At 38.8% G+C, this 13872-nt stretch overlaps 1 protein-coding gene across 1 annotated transcript; it reads left to right on the top strand.

The window, feature by feature from the left end:
• Positions 1-1775: 1775 nt before the first annotated feature.
• Positions 1776-13802, top strand: LOC103537527 (S-adenosylmethionine synthase; the record flags this gene model as incomplete). Its single annotated transcript, XM_030468775.1, is given in 8 exon segments — positions 1776-1813; positions 3491-3543; positions 6610-6687; positions 8646-8768; positions 9610-9722; positions 10344-10487; positions 11819-12037; positions 13620-13802. Coding segments are annotated over 8 exon segments (951 nt in total), but the record flags the coding sequence as incomplete, so codon positions are not given.
• Positions 13803-13872: the final 70 nt, after the last annotated feature.

The following is a 13872-nucleotide window of genomic DNA, read 5'->3' as shown; positions in this document are numbered from 1 at the left end:
CTAAAAGAGGTTTGTCTTGCTACAACCCAAGGCTCCTGAAAGAACTGGCAGATGAAGTTGCAAGGCCACTGTCCATCATATTTGGTATGATGAAGTATCTGCTAAGTGGAAAAGGGGAAACAGAACCCCCATTTTCAAAAATGGAAAAAAAGATGACCCAGGGAACCACAAGCCAGTCAGTCTCACCTCTGTGCCTGACAAGATCATGGATCCTCCTCCATGGATCCTCCTGAAGGCTCTACTCAGGCATGTGAACAATAAAAGGGTGATTGGTGACAGCCAATGGCTTCACTGTGGGCAAGTCCTGCCTGAACTAATTTGGTGGTCTTTTATGATGGGGTCACATAAGTGCACAAAGACAGAACAACAGATGACATCTACCTGGACCTGTGCAAAGCATTCGACACTGTCCCACATGACATTCTGGTCTCTAAACTGGAGCGATACAAATTTGATAGATGGACCAGTCATAGGGTAAGGCTGCATGGTTGCACCCAAAGAGTTGTGATCCAAATGGAGATGTGTGATGAGTGGTGCTCCTCAAGTGTCAGTACTCAGGTGCTATTTAATGTCTTTGCCTGTGACTTGGACAGTGGAATTGAATGCACCCTCAGCAAGTTTGCTGATGACACCAAACTGGTGAAATCAACACAGTGGAGGAAAGGGATGCCATGCAGAGGGACCTTGACAGGCTAGAGAAGTGGGCTCATGCAAACTGCATAAAGCTCAACAAGCCCATGTGCAAGGTTCTACACCCAGGCTGAGGCAATCCCATGCAAAAATACAAGTTGGAAGGAGAAAGGATTGCGGACAGCCCTGAGGAGAAGGACTTGGGGATGGTGGTGGAGCAGATGCTCAACATGAGCCATCAAGGTACTCTTCCAGAAAGCCAATTCTGTCCTGGGCTGCATCAAAAGAAGCAGAGACAGTAGGTCAAGGGAGGTTAATCTTCCCCTCCACTCTCCTGAGAAGAGCTCTACCGGGTGTACTGTGTCCAGTTCTGGTGTCCCCAGCATAAGAAAGACATAAGGCTCCTTGAGCATGTCCAAAGGAGAGTCACTAGAATCATCAGAGGGCTGCAGCACCTCCCCTGTGAAGACAGGCTGAGGAAGTTGGGGTTGTTCAGCCTGGAGAAGAGGCTCCAACGTATAGCAGTTTTCCAGTATCTGAAGAGGGCCTACAAGAAAGCTGGGGTAGGGCTTTTTGCACAGATGTGTAGCAAGAGGACAAGGGGAAATGATTTAAAACTTGATAAGGGGACATTTAGGTTAGACATGAAGAAAAAATTCTTTCCTGTGGGGTGGTGAGATACTGAAGCATGTTGCCTGGGGTAGTTGTGGATATCCCATCCCTGGAAGTGTTCAAGGCCAGGCGGGATGGGACTTAGAGAAGCCTGGTCTAGTGGGAGGTGTCCCTGCCCATTCAGGGTGGTTGGAACTAGATGATTTTTAAGGTCCCTTCTATCCAAAACCATTCTATTATTCTATGATTCAACATTATAAGCATGTTAAAGAGCACATCAGGAATGAGAATAGTATATAAGGCACAATGTAAAGCATGAGTATTGCATACCATATGTGAATTCCTGGAGGAGAAGATGGAAATTCTTCATATGAACATTTTTGGGTACTTTGTATGAACTTTTTAATGAAATATATAACTTGAGCTCAAGGAACAGTTATTGTGCAGAGCTGAAAAATCTCCTGGAACAAAAATCTATGTATGACTAATTTAATTTTTTTTATTGTAATAAATTCTGAAGGTAAAGAAAGGCAATGAATAAATGAGTTAATAGATTTCATCGGGCTTTTCTGATAATCATTAACTGTAGCATAAATTAATCATTTTTATTGCTCTCCTTCACATACACTTAAGCAATCAATGTCCTTTGAGAACAGGTGAGTTTTGGTGTTACGTGCTGAAAACTCCCATTCCTAGAACTAATTAAAAAAAAAAAAAAAAAAAGCAAAACCAAATAGGGGGGTGCAAATGGTCTCTTTCCACCAACCAAATCTTCTGTTCACCTGTCACTCTGTAGAGCAGTGATTTTCACAGAGTGACCAGCCTGCTGCAGCACACTAGCTATCACTTGAATTACCACATTTAGGCAGTACCTTCTCCAATCATTATTACAGCTGAAATATGACTATGCTTTGCTTTTTGAGGGATGGCTTTGATTTGTTTCTGTTAGTGCTTCACCTTCTTTACTAGTAGGACCTCACATACCTCATTAATGGGTAGTGTCTTGAAGCAAAGGTACATTTCTTTGTAGCACTGAAGCTTTCTTTGCAAAATGAACACATATGTCTTGTGCTGATGGCCTGGTAGGGACCATGCCTTGCTTGTGATGGCCAGCAGTGATGCCTTCAGTTGTAGCTGAAGTTGTACCTGCATCTCAGTACTGCTCTTGCTGCTGTTTAACATGCTTAGGTTATGGAGCAATATTTTCAGAAATAACTACTGTTTTAAAGAAGCTGAGATGGACATAATGTATTGCAGCAGTGTAGAGATGCTTAGCAGAACAAGGGTCTTTAAAACCAGACACCTCTTTTTGTTCCTGGGTAGGTTTGCAACACTGTGCTGTACTCAAGTGCTCCAGTGTACTGTCCCACCATGTTCTGAAACAAGCCTATGGCAGACAGTGTATACAGACGGGCAGCACTTCACTGCTTAGCTTGGATACTCAGTCTAAGTCCAGCTGTATGCTACTAGTGTCTGTTCATGAAGGCACACAGTGGGACAAAAGGCATCAGTAAAATGAATTTCAAGAGCCTGCCCATTGACAACTTTAGGGTCTTTTGAGCTAGGGCAAAGCTTTTTGTCTCAAAATTCAATGTAAATTATAATGAAACAACTGTCTCCTACACTATTTCTACAGATGATGCTGTTGGTGTTTCCACAACTCCTCACTCAGCCACTCACACAAACTGTATTTAGGAAGAAGAGCACAGCTTACCACGTGAAGCTGTTAGGAACACCTGTTCTCACAGAAAGATAGAATAACAGCTTACAAGTGCAGCTGAGTACAATGTATGGATTCTAAGCCTAGGTGAAAGCATCGTTTGCCCTTACAAATTCAGTTAGAATCTCTATGCTGTTACTATCTTGAAGTGCTTTTTATTTGCACTTAGAGGAAAGAGTAAGGATGGAGGCTTGGAGAAGTGTGCAAAAGCATTGAATTGTGGTTTAGCTGGGTTCGTGTTTCATGTGAACTCTGCTGAGTTTAGCAGGACAAAGGTCAATGAAACACACTCAAGTCTTATGAAAGGAGTTCCTGTAGCAGTGCATTGTAAAATCCACACAGATAAGTCTTAATCTATTGAATGTCTGAGAAACAAACAAACAGAAGTTATTACATCAGATACTGCATAGATACATAAACCCTTCCACCCCACATTCTGCTTTTGCTTGTTCTATAGTTAAGTTGCTTTAGATATTTCTCATTGCAGGCTCACTAAATATACCAAGACATGTCTATTCATGCCACAAAAAAAGAAAACCGATTTCTTTTCACTTCAGAATCTGTTGCTGAAGGACATCCTGGTAAGTAAAAATGCTGACTGAATCTTTTGTTTCATTAATACTTGCACTGAAGAATGCTATCCGATGGAATTTTGATGATACCTCCCCAACTGAGAAATGAAAGAACCAATTAATTATTTTTAATAGACTTCAGAGTAATGTCTTTGTTTGACAAGAACTTGCCTTATTTGCTTAGTATGCAACATAATCTGGCATCAACAACTTTAAACTTTTGCTTGAGAGAAAAAAGCATGGAAAAGTTCTCTAAAGGTAGACTTGGACTTGCCACAAATACTAGTTACAATTTCATTTTTAATTCTGCAATTAAAAAAAATACCATACGCATTTGTTTATTATAGGTGATCATTCAACTTCAAATCTCTGAAACATTCAGAATACTAACTACTGATTTTCATCAGAGTTGCATTCCAGATACTGCTGTAATACTACACGTACCTCTTTGCCACGTTTCTCTGTGCAACTCAAGTTAACGTATGCTGTGGGCTGTACAAAGCCATCGTATTTTCCAAGAGTGGGACTGGAGGACAGTGCTTCGATTCTAAATACTGTTTGTTACTTTCAGCTATTTTGCACATGACTTTGTTTACACAAGTACATAACAAGAAGCTACATTAACTGATGGACTGGAGGAAGCGGACCTCCAGTGGACATATTTGTGACTCAAATTTATAGCAAAGGGAGCAACAGTTCCTTTCGTGGCAGAACATTCAAATGGAACATTTTAATGTTAAAACTAAAAATAACATTACTTGTTATTTTTTCTATAGAAGGAGGAAAGACAAAAAAAACCTACTACTGAGAAAATGAGCATGTTATCACTGAAGATCTGCTGACTTTGTCATGTACATCTGTATTCTCATCATGCTTAATAATGAGGTGGGAATGGCGCAGGATGAGACCAGTAACATTGGACTGTCTGCACAGCCCCTAGTGGACAGCTCAACAGCTGCAAAACCACTGCAGCAGGTAGCATCATACCTGGAACCATCAGGTTTTTGTTTGATTTGAAACACTGCATATTCTGCTGTGTTTGTGCAAATAGCTGAAGGCAGTGAAAGTTACCAGTTATTCAGGTTATGCTGCTCCTTGAGCATCAAACCTGCTTGTGTGAATGAAATTCAGTATCTTCAGGGTGCAGTTTGCTTACGAGTTGTTGACAGACTTGACAGACACCAGACTTTGGAACTGGGCATTTGTTTTTATGCTTGATTGCACAAATGACTTCTGTATCTGAAGTTATGAGCATATGATGTTTCTGTCTTTCATCTTTGTGTCTTCAAATTGTGGTCAATTTTTGCCAGTGAAGGTGCACTATAACTTGTGGAACTAACCAGGATTCTGTTTCTCTGAGTAAATACACCAGCAAGAAATTGCAGTAAGGTAATACTCAAGCTGGAAATCAATACACCACAAAGAGCTGAAGAAAAAACAAACAAACAAACAAACAAACAACAACAACAACAAACCCAAAGCCCAAAAAAAAAACCAAAACAAAAATTTATCTTTTTTACTTGTTTTACTTTTTTTTCAAGCCTCTAAATTGTTGGATTTACTTTAAAACTGTTTCTGAGGTGCACAGTTAAATCTTTAGCTTCAGCTTGATTGAGGAAAACACTAGAAACAAAACATAAAGGTATGGAAATTGCTGGTTCTAATTGTGAAAATTATGCCAGTGAAGAAGGGACCTATACACCTTTCTAAGCAAATATCATGCTGACATTGATATAACTGTAGCCTGTGTGAATAAAAGGGATGCATATATTTCAAGCATGCGTGCTTTGCTTTTAGAGTTCTTCCAGTTTCTATTTGAGTGAGATAGTATTGATGGCATGAGGGCTCATCCATTCAAAGCTACAGGCTAGCATGTTTCACTTTTCCTTGCTTTCAGATTGTGCTGGAAGATATTACTCTATCAGTAATTTTGCTCTATCAGAGTATTTCTCTATTTTAGGTCTCAGACTAAAATTGAATTTGCACTGAAACTTCATATTAAATTACAGATCTGGAGTACAGAATAACTCTGCTCTTGTCTTCTAATTTCATTCTGATGGTTGTTTGCTTCCAGACCAGTTTATCTGTAAAACTAAATAAGCTTCTCCATTAACTTTTTCTTTGGGCCTTTGAGTCTGCACATGAATGTTACAGTACTCTGGTGAGTGAGGTTACTGTAGATTAGGAATTACATAGAAAATTCCCTAGACTAGTTAGAAATTACATAGGTACCTGTCTCTTTGATACAGACAGTGTTGAAGATTCAGCTGTGTAGTTCTGTGGCTGTGCGTATTTTGCATGCCTTTCTGTAATGGTCACGGTTGAATTTTAATTCATATTCTTGAGCTGGTTCTGCAAACATGCAGCCTTTCAAAACTGTACATTTGAAGTAATATGGATTGAGAACAGACAGCACTTGTACCTGAGAGAATGTTTGCAGATGCTTTTCTGACTCAGATGAGCTGGATAGTTGTGGATGATTTCAGGAATGGCCCTCCATCTAATTTTCCTGTTTGTAGAGAGAACAATGCCTCTTGTTATCCAAAAAAGTTGGCACAATGCCTCTTGTTATCCAAAAAAGATGGCACACGAGATCTCAGAGGTCCCCACTGGAGGCACTGAAGAGATAAGCACTATTTAAAGTCCAGACCTCTGACATATCAGATGTGAAACAAAGTAGGTAATTCACAAGGAAAATGCAATACAAAGTTTAAAATACAGAAGAGAAGAATGCAAAACCCCTACAGAGAGGTTGTAGCTTAACTATTTCTACCAAAGTTACTACTTGTATCTTCTCTCCATAAATTAACATGTCAGGATGCCTTTGCAGGCCTTTTTCATTGTTCCCTTACCCTGGAGACTGCTGGCCTGTGCAGGAAAATGTCAGTTACAACTGACTTTGAGGAATGAAAACAGGGTAAGACATACCTCTCATAACGTAAGTTGCTAAAATTTCTCTTGGCAGATGGTCTGTTAACAGATGTCTTTTGCCAATAAGGAATGAAGTTTTATTAAGAAATCAGTTTTTTCTTTTTATCACAAAAAGAAAGTTAATGCATGCCTTTTATCTTCTAGATAAATTGTGTGATCAGATAAGTGATGCTGTTCTAGATGCTCATCTCAGTGCTGATCCAGATGCCAAGGTTGCTTGTGGTACGTATAATACAGATTTAAATGAAGAAAAAGATTAATTAAGTACAAATAACATCCTATAACCCAAAATTCTTGCAATATTTACCTAGTAGTCAACACTTCCATAGTTAGTCAAGCAACTAGCTGTAGCACACGGACTCAGAGGAAAAGGGAAGGCAGGAAAATGCTGAAAAAAATGAACAGAAAAAACAGGAAATACATGGCACTCCCGTGCAATTTAAAAATGGTGAGATGTATGAAATACATCAGGAGAAGCCAATAGTATTAGGGAAAGCTGTGGCTGCCAGGGCTAATGATAGTGCAGAATCTAAGACAATTAGGGAAATGAGAACTGAGGAAATATACATTTCGAGATGCATTTCTTCATAGAGTAGAAGATGTTAATAAAACTCAAAATCCAGGAGTGCCAAATAGATGTTTATTGTGCCTCTACAGAAGCAGGGTGATGTCCTTGGTCCATTTGACCAAACAGTGCACAGTTCATCTGAATGTGATGATGATCAAATTGGCTTGCCTTTTCATGGGACTTTCTGTTTGCATTGCCCTGCATTTTACGTGGACATTATCACTAAAAACATCTCCTCTTCCACAGACTAAGAACATGTCATCAAATTAAAATGAACTGGGTTACAAAGGGGGAATGGGCACAGAAGGGGAATGTGTCTAAAGAGCAATTTGAATGTCATTGAGGCCATGGCCTCTGAATGCCACAGAGGTTCAGCTGCATCCTGCAAATAGTATTCTAATATGATGCTTTGTCTAAAAAATCTCATGTGATCATTTATAAATAAATGTGAAGAGATGCAGGGGAGAGAATTTAGCATATGTGTGAGGCTTCACAATACTGAAGTCACCATTTCAATATTGCAGGCAGTTTTCCTTTCAAAACTACTGAAAAGCTGGAGATAGTAACAGAGAAATGCAGCAAAAATTACAAGAGAGATGTTTCTCACATCTCTCATACAAGACATGTGAGAAACAGGATCATGTTGTCTTAACCAAAAAAGTTTGATCTGTGACATGATTACATAGATGAATTCCTGATTTCTGTAATTTGCTGGGGGAACAAAACACATATGAAAACTTGTAAGTTGCAGCTATATTTCAGTTACTGGTCTGTGTTTTCTTTCAGTTTAATTAGAATTCAGTCAGAATGGAAAGCAGTCAAAGGTAGGAGGGTTAAGCTTTTTGATGCTGATACTAAGAAAGCATCATCATGGTCTGAAGTTTTTCATCACCATAAATCTGTGCTTGGCTCTAATGGGCCTGATAGAGTTCCTACGGATAGCTGGTTCTGACTGCAGCCTTATTCTTTCATGCCTTTAAGTCCCAGGTTCCCAAATTCATATTCTGCCAGAAAGCCTTGCCCTTTTTGTAATGACCACACAGAAAACACTGTATTTTTTTAATTGTTTGATATTTTTTAACAATAACAAAAAAAAAATTAAAAGTTCAGAGGCCAGGTGGACATTTGAAACAAAAAACAAAATAAAACATGAAATCATTCTGCACAAAATTTGTAATGATGTTGAATGGATTCTTTCTCCAGGATTCTGCAGGTGATAAAAGTTTTTGTGGTTGCCAAGGGCAACTGTGTGAATTACTGTAGCAAAAATCCATCAAAGATTAGTAATGTGGCTATAAATAAATGATGACCCTTTAGCTTCAGGAAGACCCTGAGCTGAAATTGTTGATGATCAGGAAAGCATTTGGAGAAACAGCACTGAATATTTGCTGGCCACTGTGCAGATGAACTGTGTTAGATGAACCCTTTTCCATGCAGGCATTTTATGTTCATATCAGCTGAAGAGTAGTTGCACACAAACATATATGTGTGCTAATGTTTTACATTGAGTTTCCCCTATGACTATGATGGTTCATAGAACCATCTTCAGGATCTCCCTGTGTAACTGTAAAACAGTAGGAGTAAAATTGAAGTTTGATCTTTTTTTCTGCAGAGTGTGTAGCAAAAACTGGAATGATTTTGCTTTGTGGAGAGATCACATCCCAGGGTATAGTAGATTACCAACAAATTGTAAGAGAAACCCTTAAGAGGATAGGGTATGATGACTCTTCCAAAGGTAAGTGAAATCCTTCACATATTCATTCTTGGATCTTTCATGCATATAGCCAAATCATGGTTTTATGATCTTCTGGAAAATTAAAGGAAATGTTTATTAAGGCCTAGGAGAAAACTGCACAGATGTTGATACACATTTTTCTGTGTGCTGAAAGGAGCCTGGTACTGAAGGAGCTATTTTTAGATGGCATATTTGAAAAAGCCTTATTCTTGAAAGTATCATGTACATTTTGCTTTCTAATGCAGAAGAACTAGTGTTTGCACAAATGTCAGGAGATAGTTACATCTGCAGGTTTGTATACTGAAAGCTTTAACACTGTTGGTCCTTGTCCTTGGACTAACACAAGTTCACACACAAAGGAATTCTGCATGCATTCTTAACATTCTTTTAGCTATTTCCCTTTTCTTGAAAGATGTATACGACCTCCCTCTGATTCCATTGAACCCTAGAGCCCAATACAGGGAAAACTGAAAAACAGTTTCTGCTAACATTTTCTACTCATTTTTCCCAGCTTTAATACCTAAAAGGCTTGAACCCTAGTCATCATAATAAATGTAACTAGCTTTGATAGGGCAGCTTGTAGGATTACACTTACCCTCTAGGTTTCAAGAGCTCAGGTTTGAATCAATGCCACTAGCTTGCCCACATCTTTAGACTGCTACATAAATGTGCTGATTTCCTGCTTCTATTAACAATACAAAAATACTAGAGGAAGCTTACATGTTTAGAGTTTCAAAATTTTTAGCTAGGATAACTAGATAATCCATCCCTAAAAGCTTCTCTAGAAATTTGTTACTTCGTAAGGACGTATGATTTAATTTTGCAAAACTCCCTCCTCCAGGGCTGGATTACAAGACTTGCACAGTTTTAGTGGCCTTAGAACAACAGTGTAAAGAAATCAAGCATGCTGTATCCCATGGCAAGACCGATGATGACATTGGAGCAGGGGATCAGGTAACAGGACTTTATTCCAGGAACTTACTTAAATGTAGTTTACAAGCAAGAATTGCATTATACGTGAGCCTTTCTTTAAAAGCTATTGTGCAAAGAGAAAGAATTAGAAGATAAACACTATGCTCTCTTAATAACCAGGAGTGCAGAAAAGTGCCATTACCTTCACTAATTTCAGAGGAAATGGCTTTTTCTACATATAGTGGTTTTACTGGACAGAGTTACAACCAGGCTTTTTATAAGTAGCTCTCAGTTTCTGCTCTTTCAAGTCTTTCAGGTCTTACTTCTTAGGCAACAAATATTTTAGTTGTCATGTGTGTGGGGAAGACTGAGCAGTGGATTCTTATGGTTGCTTAAGGCAGAGTCATTCTTGGGAATCAGACCCTTCTGTGGCTCCAGTTTTTGTGCATGCAAATACATAACTGTAATTTATGTAACATAAATCTCATTTCAGGCTGGTTGTAGTTCAAAGTGTATTTACTCTGCATGATACTACTCTCTCTTTCTAGATTTCTGTGATTTTAAAATACTGTGTGATGAAGACATGGAGAAATAAGAAGACATCACAGAAATGAGTGGCTTATTTCACTTTTTTTCAATGCTGTTCCTTTTTTTTCAATGCAGGGTTTGATGTTTGGCTATGCCACTGATGAAACTGATGAATGTATGCCCTTAACAGTCCTCCTGGCACACAAACTGACTGCAAAGATCAAGGTTCTGGAACGGAATGGAACATGGCCCTGGGTTAGACCAGATGGGAAAATACAGGTTTGTAATCTAGATGTGTAAACTGTAAGAGTGAGAAACAATAGAAATAATTTACCCTGTCTGCTACTAAATCAGAATTCATGCTTATCAAAAACAGTGCTGTTATTTTCAAGCTCCAAGGCAGTAGGAATGTCATTTGTGCATTTCTATTCATCACACATGGTTTGTTTAAACTGTTTTATCAGGGTCTTAGTTGGTTTCTTCAAAATTTGGCTTGTATTTTGCTTGCCCTGGAGATTAAGAGATTAAAAAATTACTGACAACTGTTTGGGGATGTTTTCTTATTTGTTTGTTTGTTGGGGTTTTTTTGTTTGTTTGTCCTCTTCTTGTTTGTTTGTCCTCTTCTTGCTTGTTTAGGGTTTTTTTTTTCTGAATAAGCATCAACATTCCAGAAGCACTGAGTGTGATAGTACTATGGTTTTTCAGTTAAAACAGGGGCTGTTCTTGATTTAAGCTTCATGTATGCTGTATTTGGCCAGTGGTAAGAGCCACTCACTGCTGTGTTGCAGAGCTGAGTGAACGAGTCACCGAGCCTGCTGTAAGAGTGATGCACTTTGGCAGTCTCAAGGCAAGTTCTCCATCTTCCAGGCTCTGAATTCTTCATGAGAGGAAAGAAAAATCATACATGTGGCATCCCCAAGATAGTAAAGGGCTTTATTCTTTTTTTCTGTTACTCAGTGGGGATGAACTTCATGGAGTTATGCTGCTCCTGTTGTTGCAGTGCAACACTGGTTGTGTTCCTGCCTTCTGTCAGCAGTGAATGTGTGACTAGATGGCTTTCTTCATGATGAATAAATCCAAGTATTTTAGAAGAGTGGTGAAGTAGAGAGACATTTTTAGTCTGTATGGCAAACAATACTAAGAATGGAACCATGCCAGTGTATATCTTTAGGTACATAAAAGCTGTGCAATAGGTAGGAAAAGATCTAACCTGTCATGTCATGATCTACAGTTACTCTTTTTAGCAGTGTCCTCCAAAAGTTTTTTTTGCTTTAGGTGAATCACAATTTGAAGTTTTGTCAATGGGCCAAACTGAATGATTTTATCATTTGCTGGTAAAATCTCAGTCTTCTTTAACTTTCTTGTTGTTACTTTGTTTCTCTGTGGAAATATATGTGATATTCTTTAGGTAGTCTTTTGGTAGTACTACTTCACTACTTTCTGTATTTTACTTTTTTTCTTACAGTGATTTCAAGCATTCGCAGTCAGCCATCATTTTTCATCTCATTGCTGTTTATTTTTTGCTGCAGAAAATAATTGCAAGGTTAATTTTTGGGTTTCAGACTGTTGCTCTTGTCACTGAGTTCACAGTCTTTTTTTTTTTTCTCTAGGTCACAATGGAATACAAGGAGAATAATGGTGCAATGGTGCCCATTCGAGTGCACACACTTGTGATGTCAGTACACCATGCCCCAGATGTATCAGTACAACACATACGAAAGGAGTTAATGGAGAAAGTTATTAAAGAAGTTATTCCAGAGAAGTATCTTGATAAGGACACAATTTATCATCTAATTCCTAGTGAAAAATTTGTGGAAGGTGGTCCTAAGGTATGGCACTTAGTGGGTGCAAAAACTTGGATTCTGTTCTACTGTGTGCTTCTAAATAATCTCTTGCACAAAAGTGCGATGAACTGGTGTACCTTTAAACAAGAAAAGTCTGTATTTTTTAAAGGAATCATGAGTAATTTGTACTGTCAACTGTAAAGACTCATGGAAGTTTGTGTTGCTTCCAGAAAGCATTTTAAATGACCAAAAGCCATGCCTTAAGTTATGTGCTAAAATGCTTGACATGGGAGTATCTCTCTGCCTATATCAAAATAATCTGGAAAGGTGAGTAAATTTCAAGGGAGACCTTAATACTCTCAGTACTCTTTAGAGACTCAGTATTCATTAGATTTTGACATGTGTTCTGATTTCCAGATGTTGGTACTAGGTAAGCATATCATTGCCATGAAATTGTAAAATGTTTTGTTACAAAAACTGCCTAGTTTTCTGTAAAGCATTCAATAAAGGATTAAAACTGTAAGGTGTGTTTATAATTACACTGGGATGATGTAGCAATAGCACTTTCATTGAGAAGTAAATGTCAGTTTTACTCCCATATTACTTGTTCAGGGATTTAAAATTAGCAATTAGTGGCATTTATCTTCTTTCAAGATGCAGCTTGGAACCTGGAGTTCATTTATCAACTTGCAGTCACTAGCTGTGCTAATCTGAGAGAAAGACAGTAATTCTGTTCTCTCATAAGTTTGTAGGAGGCAGGCAAAAGTCCATGCAAGAGGATGGTACTCCATTACTAGGGGCAAAGGCAGGCAAGGAGAGAAGAGTACTACCAAGTGGTCCTTGTACTAGTACTGAACCATGAAAGTGAACTCAGCCAGAATTTCTCAGTACTCTTGTTTTGACAGCACCAAGCTGCAGCTCTATGAAGCCTCAGCTTCCCCTTAAGTATCAAAGTGAAGCTTGCTAGCTTTTTAGAACATACATGATCTGGTTTTCAGTAGGGATTTTCTTAGAATCATAGAATGGCATTGGTTGGAAAGAACCTTACAGATCATCTAGTTTCAACCGCCCTGCCATTGGTAGGGATACCTTCCACTAGGGCCCGTTGCTCAAAGCCCCAACCAGCCTGGACTTGAACACTTCCAGGGATGCATCATCCACAACTTCCCTGGGCAAGTTGTGCCAGTCTCTCATCACCCTCACACTAAAAAATTTCTTCCTAATGTTTAACTTGAATCTACCATCTTCCAGAGGATAGAGAGTCTGTTTTGAGTCTCTTAATTTCTCAGCCTTCATCAAGCACTATTGGGTGAAGTAACTGGACAGTAATCCAAGGATAATACTTTGACTGATGATTGGAAGGGAGCACACTTTTTTGTGATGTTTACAGTTGTGCCACATTCTTAGAAGTCTTCAAAAGTGGCTGCAACAGAGATGGTTTGGTACATCTCTGAAAATACTCCAGTTGTGTAGACATTACTCATTAAACAGTTGTATGTGAAAGCAAACATTGTGAACAATGACTCATGTCTGTAGCAATTACCAGTCAAAGCCCTACCCAGTAATCTAGTATGGGACAGGGTTAACTGTGGTGTCTCATTAATGTATTCATTTGTTTTTGTTGCAGAGTGATGCTGGACTGACTGGCAGGAAGATCATTGTTGATACCTATGGAGGCTGGGGAGCCCATGGTGGAGGTGCATTCTCTGGAAAAGATCCCTCCAAAGTTGATCGTTCTGCAGCTTATGCAGCTCGCTGGGTTGCAAAATCTCTAGTGAAAGCTGGTCTCTGTAAAAGAGTATTAATCCAGGTAAGAGCAACTGTGAAAGCCATACACCATAACAGAAGTTCCATCTCATGTGTAGTCACCTCCTAGAATA

Source organism: Calypte anna, unplaced genomic scaffold, assembly GCF_003957555.1.
Source record: "Calypte anna isolate BGI_N300 unplaced genomic scaffold, bCalAnn1_v1.p scaffold_71_arrow_ctg1, whole genome shotgun sequence".
In the NCBI taxonomy this organism is placed as follows: Eukaryota; Metazoa; Chordata; class Aves; order Apodiformes; family Trochilidae; genus Calypte; species Calypte anna.
The sequence above is the reverse complement of the archived record's forward strand: the minus strand, read 5'-3'. Positions and strand labels throughout refer to the sequence as shown.